General features: G+C 42.0%; 1 protein-coding gene across 1 annotated transcript in view; it reads left to right on the plus strand.

The window, feature by feature from the left end:
- HIP1 (huntingtin interacting protein 1) overlaps positions 1-22,688 on the plus strand; it is an 85,668-nt gene that overhangs the window by 56,939 nt on the left and 6,041 nt on the right. Inside the window, exons 15-29 of the mRNA XM_075263823.1 lie at positions 1,363-1,451; positions 3,391-3,507; positions 5,114-5,215; positions 7,139-7,271; positions 7,352-7,438; positions 9,837-9,926; positions 11,293-11,429; positions 12,138-12,248; positions 16,432-16,490; positions 17,247-17,340; positions 18,041-18,141; positions 19,774-19,879; positions 20,146-20,269; positions 20,403-20,464; positions 21,630-21,738. Coding sequence (XP_075119924.1) covers positions 1,363-1,451; positions 3,391-3,507; positions 5,114-5,215; positions 7,139-7,271; positions 7,352-7,438; positions 9,837-9,926; positions 11,293-11,429; positions 12,138-12,248; positions 16,432-16,490; positions 17,247-17,340; positions 18,041-18,141; positions 19,774-19,879; positions 20,146-20,269; positions 20,403-20,464; positions 21,630-21,738 — 1,521 coding nt within the window. The remainder of the gene's footprint in view (positions 1-1,362; positions 1,452-3,390; positions 3,508-5,113; positions 5,216-7,138; positions 7,272-7,351; positions 7,439-9,836; positions 9,927-11,292; positions 11,430-12,137; positions 12,249-16,431; positions 16,491-17,246; positions 17,341-18,040; positions 18,142-19,773; positions 19,880-20,145; positions 20,270-20,402; positions 20,465-21,629; positions 21,739-22,688) is intronic.

The raw sequence follows: 22,688 nt of genomic DNA on the forward strand, positions 1-22,688 counted from the left end.
CCAGCTGAAAAACTACATCATGTGTATTGACCCTAATAATGCATTTTAATATAAATCCACAATGAAAACCCACAGTTTACAAGACATAAAAATCTGCAGAAGGATGTGCAAATACATCCTTCTTGGTGGAAAAGGGGACTTGCTCTAGTGCCACCTTTTGAAAGGTAGCAACCTATAGACAAATGCCTGGTATTCCAGAAACCTAGTGGCATAACCTGGAAATAAAGCCAAACCAGAATATCTCCTACAAAAGGAAGAGAAACCCATCTGCTGGCTGAGTGAAAGGTCATAGACATGGGTTAGAAGGGGTCCATTCCCTAGAATACTTAGGGTCAATTCACATGGAGGAAAATGGTGAGGAATTTGGTGTGGAATTTCAGCGCTGCAAAAATAACCCTTCCATTGACTTCAATGGGTTCCTTTTTCTGCTAGCAAAATTCCCCACCATTTTCCTCCGCGTGACTAGACCCTTAGCAGAGCATGCATGGTCCAATAAGTCCCTGTACACTTTTAGGTGACATCCACTTAAGGAGATAGCACCCATTCTGATCCACATCTATGACTTCTCACACCAGTACATTGCTTTGCAGTGATGAGAGGCAATAACTTGGAAACATCTGTCTGTGGATGGATCCCTCTTAACTTTGGAGGTGTATTGTGGCTTGGCTTTATTCCCAGACTGGGCACCGATCTGTAAGGAGTTACCTTCCAAAAGATGGTGCTAGAGTAAGTTCCTCTTTTTCACCAAGGAGGACATTTTTCTTCCCCTGAATTCTTAGTAGGGTATGCAGGGCCTTGTAAGTCTCTGTACATATCCAGGTGATATTACCTCTTCTGAAACTTGAAAATCTGTAGCAGTCTAATATATGTAGATAGGGTTTTCAAAACCTCATCCATGAGTATTTCTCTGCTGTGGATTTGGGCTGCACATTCCACTTGCTAAACTACATTTTATGTATTGACCCTAATAATGCATTTTAATGTAATATAACCACTATATAGCTATACCTTATGTAATAGTGTATTTCGTATTTGGTCTATTCCATCCGCTTCTGACTTGAGATCTAGTGCATTTGCACAACTATTTACTTAATTCCGTGTTGGTCAAGAAGCAGATGGTGTGTTAGAGAAGACTTGGAGGAGAGAAGCACAGAAGTGACTTTAAGACTGGTGAGGTATCTGTCACATATAGAGTGCTATAACAATGCTGCTGGCTCGGGAGGAAACCACCAGCTGGGTGTAGGCAGTGGTTATCAGAAATGTTAGTGCTGTCCTATGTCTGTGCTGATGGTATATTGTGTGGGCTGCTAATGTGAAGACTGTATAAATAAATGATTACGCTCTTCCCTTTTTCTGTTACAGGGAAATCCATAGCAAATGAGCAGCGATATACCAAACTGAAGGAGAAATATGCAGAGCTTGTTCAGAATCATGCAGACCTTTTGAGAAAGGTGCGTATCTGTAATGGTGGCTCGAGGGTGGCCATTTGTCTGTAGGACACCCCTGATCTTGCTGATCTGCTTGAGAAACAAAGGACAACTCAGGTCCTTGTTACTCCCATTATTATATAGTACATCAGAAAGCTATCTAATGCTGGCCAGAGACATGAGATTTTTGTCCAATCTTACGTTCAGCTGACAATTGTTTTTTTGATAAGCCTGTGGATGTTTATGACATGCTACTCACTGCAGTCAAAAGTTTTCTGTAGGCTAAAGCCCCACATTGCGGAAATGCAGCTTTTTTGTTGCAGATTTTGCTGCAGTTTTTTGAACCAAAGCCTGGGGTGGATTGAGCAAAAAAGAGAAGTATAAGAACTTCCTATTAGAGATGAGCGAACACTGTTCGGATCAGCCGTTCTGAACAGCACGCTCCCATAGAAATGAATCGAAGCACCTGGCACGGCGACTGGCCGCCGGCAAAGTGTACGTGCCAGGTGCTTCCATTCATTTCTATGGGAGCGTGCTGTTCGGAACAGCTGATCTGAACAGTGTTCGCTCATCTCTACTTCCTATATATTTCTTATTCCTTTAGTAGACATTCTTGGCTTTGGCTCAAAAAAACACAGCAGAATCTGGAACAAAAAAAGCCACTTTTCCACAACATGGGGCCTCAGCCTTTAAAGAGGACCTTTTAGCCTTCACCAGCTAGAGTCCTTTTCACATTTTAATATGCCCTAATCCATTGAGGACAACACAGTTGGAATTTATTCTCTAACCACACCGTTCCCAAGCAATCAGTGCAGTCAGTTTTGATACCTAATATACTAACTATATTATCCTCACCCTATCATCAGGCTTAGTGGTCAGGTTCAGAACTGCACAATTTTTACGTTTTTTTTTAAATATAGATAATAACATGGAAGATTTTTAAAAACCTCACCAAAAGTTCTTTATTAAAAATTTTAATGTAAAACTTGTTTAAAAATTAGGTCATTCTCTGGTGACAGAGTCCCTTTAAAGATAGTCACAAATATTAGATTTTTTTTTTTTTTTTTAATTAAAGTTAAGCTAGGTTCACAACTTTGTTGGGGTTTCCATTCTTCAGGTGTATGTGTCCGGGACTCCAGGCAAAGTGCAATCTGGGAAATATGTCCATTATATGGACTGTATTTTCTGAACCATAATGGCCAAGTGCAGCAAGCATTGTAGTGAATGAGGCCAAACAGCAATAGCATAGTGTATGAAATAAAGCAGACCAGACATTGGCTTTACCCTCTTTTTTAGGCCTATAAAAAGTGGTTATATACAGTAAATATACAGTACTGTGAGGAGAATCAGCCCCTTCCCTCTCTACTCACTATGTGAAGAGAGAACAGACCCTCCCATTCCACTCACTGTGAATCCATCTTGCTTCGGTGGAGGCTACTTCCCTAGTAACAGGGAGTGAACTGCAAATTAGCTAGGGTGACACCTAGTGGCATGAACTTTAGACAGATTTTAAAAGAATTAAAGTGCATTACATTTTTATCCAGAATCACATGCTCTATTAAATGAGACTTAAGTTGTCCAAACAGTTAGCAACAATATAAGGCTGACATGAGGATACCCATGTGTACAGCCGCTGAGGTGACGGGGAGTTACAGAAGCAGCTCACATCTGTTCTACACTGTCTCTGTAAGTGCCATAGAAGTAGATAGGAATTACGGAAGCAGCATAGCACATGAAACTACACTCTTTCTGTACTGTAGCTCCTCTATAGCTATTCTGTGTTATTTTGTAATGCCTGCTTACATCTATGTGTTTAACTCTAGCTGCAAATTTCCAACTTTGCCATAATGGACATCAATAGGAGTACCCCTTTAAGATCTATTTGAAACCACTTGAATTCATATTGCGTAGGGAGAATTTTTGTGCCTGTGGTAACTTAATCTATACCTATTTGATTTGTTAGAATGCTGAAGTCACAAAGCAGATGACCTTGGCTCGAGAAGCTCTGGGTGACGTGGAACGCTCCAAAAAAGAACTTGAAGATTCATACCAACGTGTGAATGAGCATACACAGAGGAAGGTAGGCTGTACGTGAGCAGCCATTAGGGGGGCTGTCCAAGGAGCAAGAATTAGTCCCTATCTACAGGATAGAAAACAAGTGTCTGATGAGTAGCTCAGAGATCTCCACCGATCAGGAGAATGATGGTCCCTGTCCTTTATTCAGGCATGTGCAGTTCGACTTCTTTCAACCCTATGGGACTTCAGGACATACTCAAGTCCTGTACTTGGGTATCTCCACCAAATGAAGTACCACACAAATGCTCCACAGAAGGATGGAACTAGGACCTCTTTCCTCCTGATCGTTGAGGTTGTCAGCAGCGGAACCTCCTGTGATCAGACATTTATCCTCTGTCCCTTGACTAGCGGATAAATTGTGTTCATTTATCATGAAGACAAACCCTTATCCTTATGCCCTGCTTTATTCTCCCATTTAAGACCTGATTGCTTGAGCAAGAACGGAAAGCTGCTCTGTGTGATCTGCTCCCATTCTGGTAGTCTTCATCTGTCCCTGTATTACATAGCTGACCATTTCCCTGCAACAGCCATTGATCAATTGATCACTGTATGACTGCAGTTTCATTGAGGTTTTGTCTCTGAAAAGTTAACCCATTTTACTAGCTCTACATTCACATCTGTGCCGGGAAGTCTGTTCTTCTGATCCATCGGAGAACCAGAAGATTGGAAAAACGTATAATAATGGACCTTAAAGATTGTGGACTTGAATATAATGAGATGCATCAGGTCTTTGTTTTTTTAAACTGACATCAGCAGAAGAAAAACGTGACCTTAACCCCATGTCACGCGTGAGCGTCCTTACATGCAGTCCCCTACAATCTGCATAGACATGCACATAGTAAGCAATGTAAATAGGGTGCTCCTGTCATATGCTCTATGAACACTAAAGTCTAATTTGTCATCATAGAGTCCTCCAATATCATCTTGTTTCAGCTTTGAGAGTTTTTTTATATGGAACGTTCAGCCTTTTCTCAGTTTCTCTGCAAGCAGCTAGTAACAATAAAGTAGTTCCTTTAGTGAACACCCCCACAATGATCAGTGATGCCTGCCAGGGAAAGGTAATGTAAATGCTTGTATTGTGGTTATTGGGAAAACAAGATACGACAGGCCATTCAAATCAGTAAAAACAATGTATGCCACAGAGGCTGGATGACACTTTTGTCTGTAATGCCTTCTCATTGCAGCATGGCCTAATAGGACTTACAAAATGGCATAGGACATTGTCTGAAGATGTCTCCTCTCCCATTGGATGTGGAATAATGGAAGTTACCATTGTATCGTCTGCTAAATTGGAAAATAAGCAAGTAAACAAAGTAGGCAGGAGAATAGCGTAATGAAGTGCGAAGCAAGATGTTACATCTCCAGATTACCATTCTCAGGGGAGGTTTAAGGCAAAGCAATTCATTTGTAAGCCATTTATAATGTTCCATCTGAATACAAAGCTGAAGACTTTATTATAGCCTCTTATTGGAAGTGTTGAGCAGGCAATCTCCATTAAATATGGAAAGGTCCTTTGTATCTTGCTGTGTCAGTGAATACACTTTAAAGGATGTAATGGAAGAATGAAGGTAAATAATCTACTCTCTGTTTAATCTGTTGTTAATTTATAGGCACAGGAGCAGATACATCAGATGGATGAGTTACAGGGGGCGCTAGAGAGCAGCAAACAGGACGTCCAGCTGCTTCAGAGCAGTTTAGAAACTTCTAAACAGGTGAGATGTCCAAAGAACGGAGCAGTAATGGTAGTCACCTATCACACTGATAATATTCTTGTTCTATACTGGATAATGACATTGAGTGATGGAGGACATAACATTAATATCAGTTAAAAGTGATCCCCCCATTGTGAGTTGATGCCACCATTATCAATACATCGCAGATTAACTCTTTGGAGCAAGAGAATAAGCACTAATGCTCCATTGCTCCAAAGAATTCAATCCTGATCAAGCCTTTCCAGGACAAGGTACTTGACACCACGGATAGGATCTGTTCCATGACCATACCCCGCAAACTGGAACATGTCTTGCTCTGGCTTCCGCATGAAGCCTTTTATCCACATAGGGAAAACCTAGCTATATTCCTCTTAGCTGCAGCTAAACTCTTGATTCCATTACATCGGAGAGATATATTTCACCCTCCTTCTCTCAATGGGTTGAAAAGGTAAATAACATCTGTAGGATGGAGGAACTAGCACATTGGACTACCACGTCCAGGCCGACCTACCTCAACACATTGTAAACCAAAATTTGAAGGGAAAGGGGGGGAGGGGGAAAAATACAGCCTCCAAGGCAAAAACTTGATCAATGTAGTGTCCATTTACAACTTGCAAAATATATAATTGTAAAGTACTGACCCGAATCAAGTACGTTTTACGTTTTTTAACCAAGGACGCGCTAGATGTCTTTCTTTTTCGTACCTGACATACCTCAACACAACCCAACCCTTTTTTCCCCCTTTCACTTCCACTACAACGAGTTTGCTTCTTATTATTGTTTGGTTTATTTTTATGCCTTTGTTACTTCTTTTTGCTCTGTATACCAAAAATGGAATAGAATGCATTTATTTTTTTATGTATGTATTCTTCTTTGCTTTCTATGCTGTACTCAATAAAAACAGTTTTCAAACAAAGAGTTCGGTTGCATATTGCCAAAAACAGCAATATCCTGGCAACAGAGGTACAGTATCTATTCACACACCTCTGTACATTACAAATTTAACCTGTGATATGCCCTAACTAACAGTCTAACTAACAATTGTGAAGGCATTTTGTCAGTTCCTACAATTACATAGATGGGGCGAACAGGATAAAGGCCCTACACTGCCACTGGTACTGGTCAAGGGGCTTCAGGGCTTACTGTATTTTACTGGGATTCCAGAACTTAGTGCAGGAATGTCATTGTCAATCACTGCCACACTCCCACTCCTGACTGCGGGGGAACAGCTCTTGTCCCTGCACCATCAGGGTTGACTTGCATGTACAGTATTCTGAAAGTCATATTATAAGGTTTGCATAGAGAGTCAAGGAAAAAAAATCAGCAAATATAGCAGAGTATATAGACATTAAAGGGTTCGTTCAACTAATTTTTGATAAACAGTGTTGCGTGCCAGTTGCCTTTATGCATCCAGGCAGCCCATTCATAACTCTGCAAGGGCATATATATATTTATCTGTATACATACCACTCAATGAGTGCTGTGTACACAGCTACGGAAACCACCATGTTGCAGTTACCCTTCCAGCCTGGCGATCAAGTGATGGTGCCAGGAGCTGCTTGAGGGCTCAGATCAACTGAGCACTGTAGCTCAGAAGACTGTAGTCTTCCTGTACCTGGGGCTACTGTGCAAAAAAAATAAAAATAAATAAAGAAATGTTAAAAAGTCTCCAAAAGTCTATTATGATCTTAATGGGACACAATGTATAACATAAAAAAAATAAAAAACATCCACATTATAACCCCACTCCTGGGCAAAACAATATTATGTGTTACCTAAATAAAAACTAACGTAACAATTGGAAATGGAACAGACATCTCCATTTTTATCTTCTGTATCCTTGATTACAATCTTTGTGCCTATTCCTGAATTGATCTAGTGCCTAAAGTCTTACATAACTGATGGTCTCTTATGTCCTCCCAGGATTGTCTCACACAACTCAAAAACCTTGAAGATGGTTTTCTACAGCGCCTGATGCAGGAGGTGGAAGGAATCATCCATGGTGCACTGCGGGAGTTAGAAGAACCTCTGTACACCAGTGGCAGTGTATCTACAGGTGAGGGCACAGTCCAAGCACATGGATCTACTGTGTCAGGATCTGGCTACCAAATCCACTAATCCTGTATTATTTTTCAGACTTTCTAATCTCCAGAACGGTGGCGGCAGTAGACAGCACTGAGAAACTAGACCAGGCATGGAAGAGACACATGTCTGACACCTCAGGTGAGAAGAAAAGATGGGAGAGGACCAAAAGCTGTAAAGAGTGTAGCAGGCAAGTGGAGGAAATGCATGGTAGCTAGACTCAAGGGTTTAGAAGAGAGCAAGGGAAGATGAAGGCTTAGTAGTAGTAGGGACCTGAAGAGCTATGCAAACTAGGCATGCTAAGTCATCACATTTTACAATAGGCTCTGTGTAGCCATTCTGCATCTGCAAGCCCATCTCACGTACCATGTGTACAGTTGCTTCTTCCTGAGTGACACTAGCCAGAACTAATTGCATGGTGGTCATACCCCTTCCCTAATATTAGTGGACCAATTGACCTAAAGTGTATGGGGCTCTCCCAACCCACAGACTGCAAATGTTGAGGGACAGTAGAATTGGGCTGTTGGATTTTAACATGCTGATCCTTCTGTTCTCAGGGAGATAACCTGCTGCTCGAGGTATCTGACAGTCACTCTCTTCCTTCTCCCAGTTAAAGGGACTGTCTAGATGCAAACCAAATGTTTGAAACTGGACAACTCCAGTGGGCAAAAATTAGTCTATGGTCATGTGATGAGCACACAGGTGCACAGCTTGTTATCAGACAGATGTCTGTGACCATAACGAACTGTGTATCGATTACATGATCATGGGCTATATATCACATGACCATGGGCTGTATATCGCATGACCATGGGCTGCATATCACATGACCGTGAACTGATTTTTACCCACTGGAGGTAAACAGAATGAATGACAGCAAGCAGAGATCGAGAAAATTGTGAGGAATTGATAAAGAAAGTATATTGGAAAATTGTGGAACTTAAAAAATAACGTTTGTCTCTCAATATTTGTCTGAAACTGGACAACCCCTTTAAGAACAAGTATATGTCAAAATACTTGTTTATGGAGAAGTCGGTACTATAGCTGTCAGCCAAACAAACATTCATCCAACAGCTTTCTAATGTATATTCTTGTGAAGAATCCCTTGAACACTTAAAGGGGTTGTCCCATTATGGACACTTATCCCCAGGACCATGCTGGCTAGTTTATCAGCGGAAGGAACAGTAGGTGACTGGAAGACACTTTTATTAGTACACAGTTAGTTGAGTCTTAGTTTGGCTTTTTGTCCCATGATACAAGAGAATCTAACATGTCTACTCGTCTCCAATAATCCATTGAGGTTGCATTATACAAGGAGCAGACAAAATATTCTGGGGTACTTCAACCACAGTGGAATTGGCGCATTGGCAGAAGTTTCATTCTCTTTATAGAGAGTCTGTCAGCAGTAAATTTGTTATAAACCTAATACTAGCACTCCAGATATTTCTCTATTATTCAGCTTTAGGGTCCATTCACACGGAGTAACGCGAGGCGTTTTTTGTGCTTATTTTGTGCTTATTTTTACGGCCGTAAAAAGACGTTTCCATTGAGTTCTATAGTAAAATATGCCTGTATTTTTACGTCTGTAAAATAATGGACGTAAAATTACGGACGTAAAAATACAGGCGTATTTTACTACAGAACTCAATGGAAACGTCTTTTTACGGACGTAAAAATAAGCACAAAATAAGCACAAAAAAACGCCTCACATTACTCCGTGTGAATGGACCCTTAAAGCTACATTTTCATGTAAATCATTTATTCATGTACAAATGATGTTAAAGGCACTTTGGGGAAGTGTATAAGCGTGCCTGGGCTTTGGACTCAGCCCTAGATTCCCAGGCAAAGCACTTTTTCTCTATAGTTGCATAAAATGGTGATTAACATGAAAATGGGATTGCAAAGCAGAGTAACAGAGGCATATTTGGAAACTGTAGAATGACCTCTACAAGGTTCTGAGGATTAGACGTCTATCCAATTTACTGCTTGCTGAAGCCCTATAAAGGGATGATCTCTAAAGCACAGCTCAGAAAGATGCCCTGATCAATGTAGATCAAGTAACACCAGCTGATGTGACATGAAGCTTCACCTTTTCTACTACATAACATCCTTATGCCTTGTTATGGCCTATAGAGAGGGGTTATTGTTAAAAGACAGCCCTGTTAAGGGCAACAGGCCACCCATGAGTCTATGACACTTCATGTTGTTTTGGAAGGGCAGATTATTTGACATAATTATAAATGGAGGTATCTTTTACCACAACTGGCTCTTGTGTGTGTTTATATACATATACAATGTTAGTATATCCCATGTCCTCTATAACTGTCCCTAAAGATTACTTTGTTAATTTTCAGTAACTAATTTAAGCCACATGGTGGCGGTAGTGTCCGCATGCAGAAGTCATTATACACTAACAAGAAGCCTACAGACTGTATACATGTAGTTATGTAGAGGCAGGTCTACACATCCAGAGAGAATTAGCACATAATTCAGGATCCATATCTTCAATACAGTAAACAGTATTTTATTTCTTTCATAGATATAAATTCCTTGATGCCAAACTTGGTCCAGTTTGCACATAGAATAAGTGATGTGATCATGCAAGGAGCCCAGACCAGGACGTCTGACAGTAAGTAATGCTGATGTAATTCATGTTGGGTCTTCACTAAATGCCATACACTTTTCATGCATAGGCTCCTGAACATGGGCTTTGTTAGTGCGCTCACCATGTTTTTAATGGCTAGCACACTAAAGCATTATTTTCTCATGACTCTATACACACAATAATGTATTATCAAAACTCAGGACAAATCCTGTTCTTGTCTATTTTGTGACCTGGGCCTCAGTGCTTCATAGACATCATTGACTACTGTGGAGTCCGTTGGGTTTCCATCATGATGTCCATCAGACATGGCGTGGAGGCTCCTTGTACTTCACACATTGATCTGGCATGATGAAGGTCATTGGACCGAAACGTCCCTGCTTAACATTGAATCAATTCTTCATGTATACCTACATACCGTTTTTCCATCGCACATCAACCTATCTTACGTTCACAATAAATGTATTTGTTTATTCATCACTGAATCAAGAGTGTGCAGCAGATAATTTCTTTTTTGGATACTGACAGGGTCGGAGGACCCATTTTCTGCTTGCACCTCAATCCAATATATGAGTGTGCGGTTCCACTGTTTTCTTACATTTGGCTGTGAGTTATAGGCACAGGTGGTGCACGGGGGACACGGGGATGTTTCCCATGTGTCGACCGTGCTCTGGCCATGCTTGAATAGAAGCAGGGCTGCAGAATAGGAATAGGACCTGTTCTATATTTTGCTTCCCTGTCTGTTGGCCTACACACATGACCGTGTAATTCATGGTCATGTGTACGGGCCCATATAAATGAATGGGTCATTGTGCTATCCGCAAAATACATGACTAGCACACTGATCACGGCCATGGCCATTTCCAAGGGCCTTATTCTGTAGCTTTTTATTATGTTTTATACATTAACTATCATGTTTGAAGTGTATGGGAGAAGATTTATTATAGCTTGTATGCCAGTTTTCTGGTGTTCAAGCAGTCGGTCACTGGCACTGGGCAGTACTGTCAGTGACCGACTGCTTCACACCAAGTGTGAGAAGGAGCGCTATCGGAGATCCTTCCTCTCAACCGTGGTCAGGCTGTATAATCTACATCAGGCTAAGCGAAGATCACGCTCAGCCCTAGCAGTTTTATTATCATTTACACCAGAAATCTGGCATAAATGATGAAGGAAATTTACACCAGCTATGAGCAGAGGGTATATGTCATTATGAGCCGCACCCTCTGCCTGCTATGGGGTTATGAAGACTGACGTTGATAACTCACATAAGTGAGTAAATTGAACATTGGAGACTGTTTGGGCTGGGTCCTTTATACCTCTATGACCGTTAAAACATTTCCCCAATTTTTACAGTGGTCAGTTCCAGTATCCTTGTCTTTATCTTTCTTCTCAGAGCTATGTGATAGCTGTCGTACTTGCGGCACTGAAGCTTTGAACTATATCTCCTCCCTGAAGGACAAAGCCTTACAGAGCAGTGCTGACTGTACACAGATCACTGCCACGCTAAAGCACATTGCTGACATTGCTCAGGTAACCCATACTGTCACTTCCATCGTCCACAGAGTATCTGCGGTGTTTCTGTTTAAGAGGGAGGGTATCGAAGTTTTAGCATAAAAGTGAAAAACCTAGTGATATATCCTTTTAGAATAGCATTGATTGAGTAATAAAAAATAATACATTTTATTTATATAGCACCAACATATTCTGCAGCACTGTACAATTTGTAGGGTTCAAGTACAGACAAAAAGATACATTACAAAGAAATAGTCATTCAGTTGACGATAGCAGTGGTTTCTAGAACTGTACGTATAGCATTAGCTATAGATCTGATCCTACAGGGATATAAAAGATTGATTAAGCGTCTGCACAGCCATTAATCGTCGTCTTTAGTTACACAATGGTCCTCTGCTGACGTGACCTACATTGAATCTGTGAGCCAAAAGCTTGAGGTCCCGACTGCAATTATATTTTGCATTAATTGTGAAATTTCCATAATTTTTTGGCCTGGCCTCCCTAGCCGTGTTGAGTTTACAGGAATAGAAGCAATTTGCAAGTTCTCAGCAATGCCAAGGGAACATAGTGAACGTGAAATTGCTGGTTTCATGCCATATCCAAATAGTTAAGGTCCTCATTGCTATTCCATCAGCAAGAGATGCACCTGCATACTTGTGGTGGATGGGGAGGGGGGTATTGATATGGAGTAATCTGAGCAAGTGACATTATTTTATTGTTATTCAGGAGCTGCGGCCCCCATCGCTCGATATCAAAGAGGAAGAGCTGGGAGACCTGGTGGAGAAGGAGATGACAGCCACCGCAGCAGCTGTTGAAACAGCTGCCACCAGGATTGAGGTGAGAAGCACAAACATGAGGAATATAGTAGGTGTGATCAAGTCTTATATGAAACAAAAGAAACGCAAAATGTAGAACACAGGAGAAGGCGTAAACAGCGTCATTAGCAGGTGAATTGATGGATGTACAAGTCCAAAAAGGGGCAACAAAGAACATAGTGATAGAACAGATAGAGCGCGCTTATGATGAAAGAAGACCTGTCACTACTTCTCACAGGTCCTCTGCATCTGTTTTAATTTTAAAGGGGTTATCCACTTTCTAATATTGATCACCTATGCTTAAGATTCTATTAGATTATATGTGCAATTGCAATAATTACATGGGAGAAATACTTAATTTTCTGGAAAAATTTCAGGGTTGCCAACACTTACGACCGTGACTGGATATGTATGTGTGTGTGTTAAAATATTCAGATAGGAGGAGGCTGTCTATAAAAGCTCTGACACTCCCACAACCAGGAAGTATTACATAGGCCTGAAAATATGAGGAATGGTAAAAAGGGTCCAAATACACATAAAGGTTGTCTGTTATGTATGTTTATTCATGTAACAAGTATTTCATGCCTTTCGTCACATTTTCCTAGACCCAGAAAACCCCTTTAATGAAGCGTTGACATACATCAGTTTATCTGTAGGTTGTACTGTATATCATGCGGGTACATACGTGTTTACTTTAACTTAGGTCTGTGTCACATCAGGTGATGGTTAGCATCACGTTACAGCCGTGTCGTAATGGCCTGGAGAAAGTAAGAAGGCATACGATGTGTCTGCCACTATAAGCGTCCTGATAAATGTATTACAGAGGGAAACTCCATGGGACAGATTGATTAACCCCTTAACAGTCACATTAAAATGACAAAATTTTTTATTTATTGCAGGTTTTGACTTTATAGCTCACTGATATATAATTCTGGTGTATTATGGTCATTGTAACCCTTTGGCGATCTATCACATTTTGGCCATAAACCAGTAACATTTTATCTCTTTCTTTATTTCGGCGTTCATAACTTTGTAAAAAAAAAGTTTTACAGGACCTTGTATTGTGTGGCTACATAAGACTATCTGATCAGTTTGTATTACACAGTTCCCCCGAGACCATTGTATTCCCATAGAGTAAATAGCTCACATGTCATGGCATCTCGTGATGGGTTTTAGTGATCACCACATACATTTTTATTAGAGATGAGCGAACACTAAAATGTTCGAGGTTCGAAATTCGATTCGAACAGCCGCTCACTGTTCGAGTGTTCGAATGGGTTTCGAACCCCATTATAGTCTATGGGGAACATAAACTCGTTAAGGGGGAAACCCAAATTCGTGTCTGGAGGGTCACCAAGTCCACTATGACACCCCAGGAAATGATACCAACACCCTGGAATGACACTGGGACAGCAGGGGAAGCATGTCTGGGGGCATAAAAGTCACTTTATTTCATGGAAATCCCTGTCAGTTTGCGATTTTCGCAAGCTAACTTTTCCCCATAGAAATGCATTGGCCAGTGCTGATTGGCCAGAGTACGGAACTCGACCAATCAGCGCTGGCTCTGCTGGAGGAGGCGGAGTCTAAGATCGCTCCACACCAGTCTCCATTCAGGTCCGACCTTAGACTCCGCCTCCTCCGGCAGAGCCAGCGCTGATTGGCCGAAGGCTGGCCAATGCATTCCTATGCGAATGCAGACTTAGCAGTGCTGAGTCAGTTTTGCTCAACTACACATCTGATGCACACTCGGCACTGCTACATCAGATGTAGCAATCTGATGTAGCAGAGCCGAGGGTGCACTAGAACCCCTGTGCAAACTCAGTTCACGCTAATAGAATGCATTGGCCAGCGCTGATTGGCCAATGCATTTTATTAGCCCGATGAAGTAGAGCTGAATGTGTGTGCTAAGCACACACATTCAGCACTGCTTCATCACGCCAATACAATGCATTAGCCAGTGCTGATTGGCCAGAGTACGGAATTCGGCCAATCAGTGCTGGCTCTGCTGGAGGAGGCGGAGTCTAAGGTCGGACCTGAATGGAGACTGGTGTGGAGCGATCTTAGACTCCGCCTCCTCCAGCAGAGCCAGCGCTGATTGGTCGAGTTCCGTACTCTGGCCAATCAGCGCTGGCCAATGCATTCTATTAGCCCGATGAAGTAGAGCTGAATGTGTGTGCTTAGCACACACATTCAGCTCTACTTCATCAGGCTAATAGAATACATTGGCCAATCAGCGCTGGCCAATGCATTCTATTAGCTTGATGAAGCAGAGTGTGCACAAGGGTTCAAGCGCACCCTCGGCTCTGATGTAGCAGAGCTGAGGGTGCACAAGGGTTCAAGTGCACCCTCGGCTCTCCTACATCAGAGCCGAGGGTGCGCTTGAACCCTTGTGCAGCCTCAGCTCTGCTACATCAGAGCCGAGGGTGCGCTTGAACCCTTGTGCACACTCTGCTTCATCAAGCTAATAGAATGCATTGGCCAGCACTGATTGGCCAGAGTACGGAATTCGGCCAATCAGCGCTGGCCAATGCATTCTATTAGCCCGATGAAGTAGAGCTGAATGTGTGTGCTAAGCACACACATTCAGCACTGCTTCATCACGCCAATACAATGCATTAGCCAGTGCTGATTGGCCGGAGTACGGAATTCGGCCAATCAGCGCTGGCTCTGCTGGAGGAGGCGGAGTCTAAGATCGCTCCACACCAGTCTCCATTCAGGTCCGACCTTAGACTCCGCCTCCTCCAGCAGAGCCAGCGCTGATTGGCCGAATTCCGTACTCTGGCCAATCAGCACTGGCTAATGCATTGTATTGGCGTGATGAAGCAGTGCTGAATGTGTGTGCTTAGCACACACATTCAGCTCTACTTCATCGGGCTAATAGAATGCATTGGCCAATCAGCGCTGGCCAATGCATTCTATTAGCGTGAACTGAGTTTGCACAGGGGTTCTAGTGCACCCTCGGCTCTGCTACATCAGATTGCTACATCTGATGTAGCAGTGCCGAGTGTGCATCAGATGTGTAGTTGAGCAAAACTGACTCAGCACTGCTAAGTCTGCATTCGCATAGGAATGCATTGGCCAGCCTTCGGCCAATCAGCGCTGGCTCTGCCGGAGGAGGCGGAGTCTAAGGTCGGACCTGAATGGAGACTGGTGTGGAGCGATCTTAGACTCCGCCTCCTCCAGCAGAGCCAGCGCTGATTGGTCGAGTTCCGTACTCTGGCCAATCAGCGCTGGCCAATGCATTCTATTAGCCCGATGAAGTAGAGCTGAATGTGTGTGCTTAGCACACACATTCAGCTCTACTTCATCAGGCTAATAGAATACATTGGCCAATCAGCGCTGGCCAATGCATTCTATTAGCTTGATGAAGCAGAGTGTGCACAAGGGTTCAAGCGCACCCTCGGCTCTGATGTAGCAGAGCCGAGGCTGCACAAGGGTTCAAGCGCACCCTCGGCTCTGATGTAGGAGAGCCGAGGGTGCACTTGAACCCTTGTGCACCCTCGGCTCTGCTACATCAGAGCCGAGGGTGCGCTTGAACCCTTGTGCACACTCTGCTTCATCAAGCTAATAGAATGCATTGGCCAGCGCTGATTGGCCAATGTATTCTATTAGCCTGATGAAGTAGAGCTGAATGTGTGTGCTAAGCACACACATTCAGCTCTACTTCATCGGGCTAATAGAATGCATTGGCCAGCGCTGATTGGCCAGAGTACGGAATTCGGCCAATCAGCGCTGGCCAATGCATCCCTATGGGAAAAAGTTTATCTCACAAAAATCACAATTACACACCCGATAGAGCCCCAAAAAGTTATTTTTAATAACATTCCCCCCTAAATAAAGGTTATCCCTAGCTATCCCTGCCTGTACAGCTATCCCTGTCTCATAGTCACAAAGTTCACATTCTCATATGACCCGGATTTGAAATCCACTATTCGTCTAAAATGGAGGTCACCTGATTTCGGCAGCCAATGACTTTTTCCAATTTTTTTCAATGCCCCCGGTGTCGTAGTTCCTGTCCCACCTCCCCTGCGCTGTTATTGGTGCAAAAAAGGCGCCAGGGAAGGTGGGAGGGGAATCGAATTTTGGCGCACTTTACCACGTGGTGTTCGATTCGATTCGAACATGGCGAACACCCTGATATCCGATCGAACATGTGTTCGATAGAACACTGTTCGCTCATCTCTAATTTTTATCTCTGTTTGCAGGAAATGCTCAAAAAGTCACGGACAGATGATACAGGACTAAAATTACAAGTCAATGAACAGTAAGTAAAGCGATAAAGTGTCCACTGCTCCAGCTATTGTAGACATGACAATGATTCCTTCAGAAGCTGCTATAGGGCAGGACATGATACCAAATTGGGTTATCTGTAGTTTTATCTATCAGTGCCAAAAAACCTACACAATGTTTCTAAAGAGGTTTAAGGAACCTGTCACCCATCTGCAGACAGCATGTTTTAGAGCAGAGGGAGCGGATCAGATTGATATATTGCTTTATAGGAAAAAAAATCCAATACAGCTTATTTATTCATTAACATCTCTGCCGATTCTGGGTCCAGTGGGCGATTCTACTTAGTGACTGACAACTTTCCCAGAATTAGTGTACATACGTATATAGTTGTCAATTACTAAATAAATAATAAGCAGAGTACATGGATTAAAAAAAACAGGATATAGTGGTTAACACTGCAGTCTTGCAGCGCTGGGGACCTGAGTTCGAATCCTTCCTAGGACAAAAAAAAAAAACATCTGCAAAGAGTTTGTATGTTCTCCCCGTGTTTTTGTGGATTTCTTCTCATACTCCAAAGACAACGATAAGGAAAAAGGTACATTGTGAGCTGTATATGCGGCTCACAATCTACATTTAAAAAGAAGAAAAAACTATACATCAATCTGCTCAGCTTCTCCTTCTCTATAACATGTCACATGCAGACTGGACTGCATTTTTATTGTGGCTGGTTCCCTTTAAGTGATCGTCTACTCTGTATATTACTTTGCTTATCTATGTTTGTTCTTTGCAGGATTCTAGGCTCATGTACAGATCTCATGCAAGCGATTCAAGCCTTGATACTGGCCTCAAAGGACCTCCAGAAGGAAATTGTGGAGAGCGGAGGGGTCAGTCAATCCATTGGTTTTGTCTAATAAAAACTAAAACATCTCAGTTAGGGAGCGTTCACACTACCGTCGGTGTCCGACATGTAGTGTCCGCTCCTGGTGTCCGCTCAAAATCTGTCACGGACACTAGGAGCGGACACTAGATGTGTCTGTGACACCTGTCATTCACTTGAATGGGCATCGGGTGCGTTCTTTTGCACTCCGTGCCCGTCCTTCCCTGTCCGCAAGAGAAGATGTCCGACTTCTCAAGCGGACAGAGGAACCCTGCATGCACCCGATGCCCATTCAAGTGAATGACAGGTGTCACGGACACATCTAGTTTCTGCTCCTAGTGTCCGTGACAGATTTTGAGCGGACACCAGGAGCGGACACTACATGTCGGACACCGACGGTAGTGTGAACGCCCCCTTAGAATAATTTTTAGGTTTGACAAGTCTTTGCTATTTCAGCTTCATCAGCAGAACATAATATGAGACTAGTCAAAAATACTGGGTCAGAATTGCCATTGTTTTCTGCCAATCCAATCATAATATTAGCAATGATGTTTTTGCCTGTATCTAGTTTTACAAGGTGATCTCACTTTTGTATTGACGTTCCTAAAGCTGTGCCACCAAATATACCTGAGATGGTTCTGCAGTTCATAAATCTGTAGAATACCTACCTTATAATTAACATTTCTATTATCTTCATCTTTCTGTAGGGTGCAGCATCTCCAAAAGAGTTTTATGCCAGAAACTCAAGGTGGACAGAAGGGTTAATCTCAGCTTCTAAGGCAGTAGGTTGGGGCGCTACTGTGATGGTGTAAGTAAGAATTCATACATCCTTAGCCCTAGCAGTTCTAATGCTTAACTTCCTGTTCAATATTCACCATATACATACTTATTATGGAGGACACGAAAGATATTTAAATGACCAGTTTGATTAAGGCAGTCATTGCATAAGCCCACTAGCCACTTCATATATCCTCTGTATAGTGGATCCCTACTGTACTGGGTACGGTGCTGCACAGCGACCACCACCACCGCAATGCAGCAACACCCTTGCCACCAGGCCAAGCACCGAGCCTCTGGGTCACACCACCCCACAGACAAAGCACCACACCATTTGAACATTGTACGTATATCTATATCAGGAGAACTGACTGATCTTGACAAGACTGACCCGCCATTTAAGGCGTATGAGGACTTTCTGACTCTACTCTGTCGACATATGTTGGGGGAGATGAGTGTCAAGTAGATGGATTTCTACTGTCCTTTCCTTTTCTTCTTGTAGAAATAAGCCGTTGCTAGACAGCAACTTCCAGTTCAAGATGCAAGCACCGCTTAACTAAGCCAAGTGTGCCTGCTCCTCGGGTTGTCAAAGTAGCAATTCTTGAATGATCGCTCATCCATCAGCTATTTTATGTTTATGGCCAGGTTAAAGGGAGTCTATCACCTCTGCCAAGAATATTCAACTGCAACCACCGTGTCACAGAGAACATGACAGTGATAAACAACATACCTATGTTATATATGTGACTTTTGTAGATTTGGAGCAAAACAACTTTGAAGACTTACACAAATGAGGCATTTGGTGCACTGGGGGTGGGCCTTCAGCTTCCTGGAGGAAGCTTACTGGATGAATTTTCCTATGACATTTTTTGTTATCAAACTTCACTTTGCTGCAACAGAAAGATAACAAAGGAACAGCAATGGAAAGGGAGTTACTTCCTTCTGCACATGATGGGGCCAGTATTTGGTGGAAAAACCACCTGACAGATTCCCTTTAAATTCAGTAAAATGTATAGTAGCCTGATAAGTGTACGTGTGATTGCTTAAAGAGGTTTTCTGAGACCCAAACATAATGGATCCTGGGGACTTATCCACAGGATAGGCCATCAGATTCTGATTGATGGTGATCCAACACTTGGACTCTGCCTCGATCGATTGATTGATTTTGATTTGTCTGCCATAAGCCCTATACAAGGTGTATGACTGGAAGCAGCTCTATTCAGATGAATGAGAGCTGAGGTACAGTAACACAATCCAATGCTTCATCGTACGCAGACTAGGCTGAGTTCACACAGAGTTTTTTGGTCAGGAATCCGCCTCAAAATCAGTCTCCAAAAAAGCCTCCCAATAGAGTTCTATTTGGAGGCTGATTTTGAGGCAGATTCCTGACCAAATTCCTGACCAAAAAACTCTGTGTGAACTCAGGCTTACAATGTAGCAGCGGCAGCGGGCACTCTGATTAACATTGGACAAACTGACTGATTTTGGTGGAACAAGTCAACCATCTAATGTATGTGAAGGTGTTCCAATTGCTCAGCCATAATGTATGGTATCTTCCAATGCAATAAACTTACTAGCAAACATGTTCTTTTGCCTTTCTATTGTCATTTCTGTACAATATCTACCTATGGTTTTCTCCTGACCATCTCCTTCCTCCTCACAGAGATGCTGCAGATCTCGTGGTCCAAGGACAAGGGAAATTTGAAGATCTTATAGTTTGTTCCCATGAAATTGCTGCCAGTACTGCCCAATTGGTAGCAGCCTCCAAGGTATAATTCACTTATGAGATCAGATTACTACATTGACTCTTGAGTTAGCTTGAGCTTTGTGAAGTTTTTTTATTTCATAGCTTTCTCCAAAATTATATTGGCCTGGGAGCAAATAGATATTGATGGTGCTATTAACTTGGTATATTCATACCGTACATTCCACTATGACCCTCATAGTTACGAAGAAATGCATTTTGTGAGGATTTTCAGTCATCCTTGGTCTCATCATAATGAATGTCATGATATATCCACCCTTCTTTCCGTAGGTAAAGGCAGAGAAGAACAGTTCTAATTTGTCCAGACTACAACAAGCCTCCAAAGTTGTAAATCACAATGCTGCCGGGGTGGTGGCCTCTACAAAGTCAGTCAAGTCCCAGATTGAAGAAGTAGGTAAGTAGAATCTTGTCTCTTCCAAAGACTTACTTTAAGGAAAACCCTTGTCACTATGAAAGAAGTATTACTAATAACTTACCAAGCTTTAGAGAGTGTTGATCTATAATGTCTTATTTCCTTCTTTGAACAGATACAATGGACTTCTCTAGTTTGACCCTAACACAGATCAAGCGTCAAGAAATGGACTCACAGGTAAATAAGCTTTCCTTAATCTGCAGCTTATTGCACCATTTCTCTCTATGATCGAGCTCCCTAGTGGTAAAAAAAAACTTTAGGGGAAGTAAAACAAATAAAATAAAATAAAATGAATAAAATATTCCAAAAAACCACACACACACAAATGAAAAAAGCGTACACATATTTGGCATTGCCACATCCGTAACAACCTGATATATAATAATATTACACTATTTCATCCACATGATGAATGGCATAAAAAATGCCCAAATCACCATTTTTGTTTATCCCACCATCTAAAAACAGAATAGACAGAACAAAGGTACCAATAAGTAGCTTGAATCTCAAAATTATTCCAATGATAACTTTAGGTTATCCCCCACAAAAAAAGCCATCACACGGCTCCTTTGATGGAAAAATAAAAAGTTATTTGTAGTGCAAAAATCAATGGCAAAATCAGTTGTTTTTTTTCTATTTTCTCCCAGAAAGATTTCTAAAAAAAAAGTTAATTATTAAATGATGTGTGCTGTAAAAATTACACTGTTGAAAAATCCAAAAAATCCTGGAAAAAACTAGCCCACATATGACTATGTTAACATAAGTAAGTTCATCTCTGTTTAACCTCCTCCCCCACTGCAGTGATGAGGACCAGGGAGTACGCAAAATCACGGCCGCAAAATAACGCGGCGTTTACGATCCACACTCCCATTGAAATCAGTGGGAGTGAATATGGCCCGCAAAATCTCACACGGCGTATACGTGCCAGGTCACGCGGCATGTTACTCCATGTGAATGGGCCCTTAACCTAATAATAATTGATATCTTAATACATCTATTGTAAAAATCTGGAGTGCTCACCAGCGTATTGTGTTTGCATATATTATTTTGCATACCTATTATAGGAAAAGATGTGAGAAAACCGTTTCCCATTGGAGTGGTTTGTTCATAGAAAATAGTGGTACAAATGGTAATAGGGTAATAAATAAAATCCTCTCCAGCGCTATATAGTGTCTTTATATTGCATTCAGTTTGAGGTTATTTCAGAAAGTCCACAGATATTGGGATCTCTTGCAAGACACCTACAAATTTTCCATAAGGGGATTGTAGCACTTGAATGTAATTGTGATGGCTAGTCTAAAATGTTTGTCCGAAAAACTAATCGAATCCTTTAATTTGATAGGTGCGAGTCCTGGAGTTGGAAAGTCAGCTGCAAAAAGAGAGAGAGAAACTGGGAGAGTTAAGGAAGAAGCACTATGATTTAGCTGGAGTATCGGAAGGGTGGGGAGATGGTAAGTATAGCATGCTGTATTGTATAACTCCAAATGAGTGTAACATGATGTCTCATTTAATATGGCACAGAAATCCTAAAAATATTTCAGTACTGTATTTCCACACACAGTGAATAAACATAAATTTAAGGTGCAGTAACATCTGCAATCAGTAGCGTAACTAAAGTCTTGTGGGCCCCGGTGCAAAATTTTGTCTGGAGCCCCCTACCCCTCCCTAGAGCGAATTCTTGATAGTGATGGTTACGGGTGCTGCAGCAGTATCTCAGATACTTGAAAGGGATACAGCTGTAGTACCAAAAACTGCAGTTATCAATAATACATTGAGTGAGTAGTGCAATGCCCGGTATATAAACAATACTGGGACAGTATAACATGCTACAGAGTGGCCCCCACACAGTATTACATGCTCCACAGTGGTCCCCACACAGTATAATATACTCCAGAGTGGCCCCAAACAGTATTATATTCTCGGCAGTGGCCCCTGTACAGTATTATATGCTGCGTAGTTGCCTCAACACAGTATTCTATGCTCTGCAGTGGCCCCTACTCAGTATTATATGCTCCACAGTGGCACAGTGGTTTTCCCACCACATATTTGTCTCAATAAGTGACAGATGATTTGTGTCTGCTTATGTTATGCCAAGAATTGTAGGGTCTTTGAAGCTAGTGCCAAATATTTGTTCCTTACAGCCTGCAAGTTAAGATTTTTGTCTACACATTTTGTTTACAGATATTGCACCAAATATTTGTCTCCATTTTAAAGCCAACTATTTGTCTCACGGTGAGCCAGAACTTCTAGAAACTCTCCATATTTATGGAGGACTGTAGGACAGATTCATAAAAATTAGAGATGAGCGAACACTAAAATGTTCGAGGTTCGAAATTCGATTCGAACAGCCGCTCACTGTTCGAGTGTTCGAATGGGTTTCGAACCCCATTATAGTCTATGG

Source organism: Leptodactylus fuscus, chromosome 2, assembly GCF_031893055.1.
Source record: "Leptodactylus fuscus isolate aLepFus1 chromosome 2, aLepFus1.hap2, whole genome shotgun sequence".
Lineage (NCBI taxonomy): Eukaryota > Metazoa > Chordata > Amphibia > Anura > Leptodactylidae > Leptodactylus > Leptodactylus fuscus.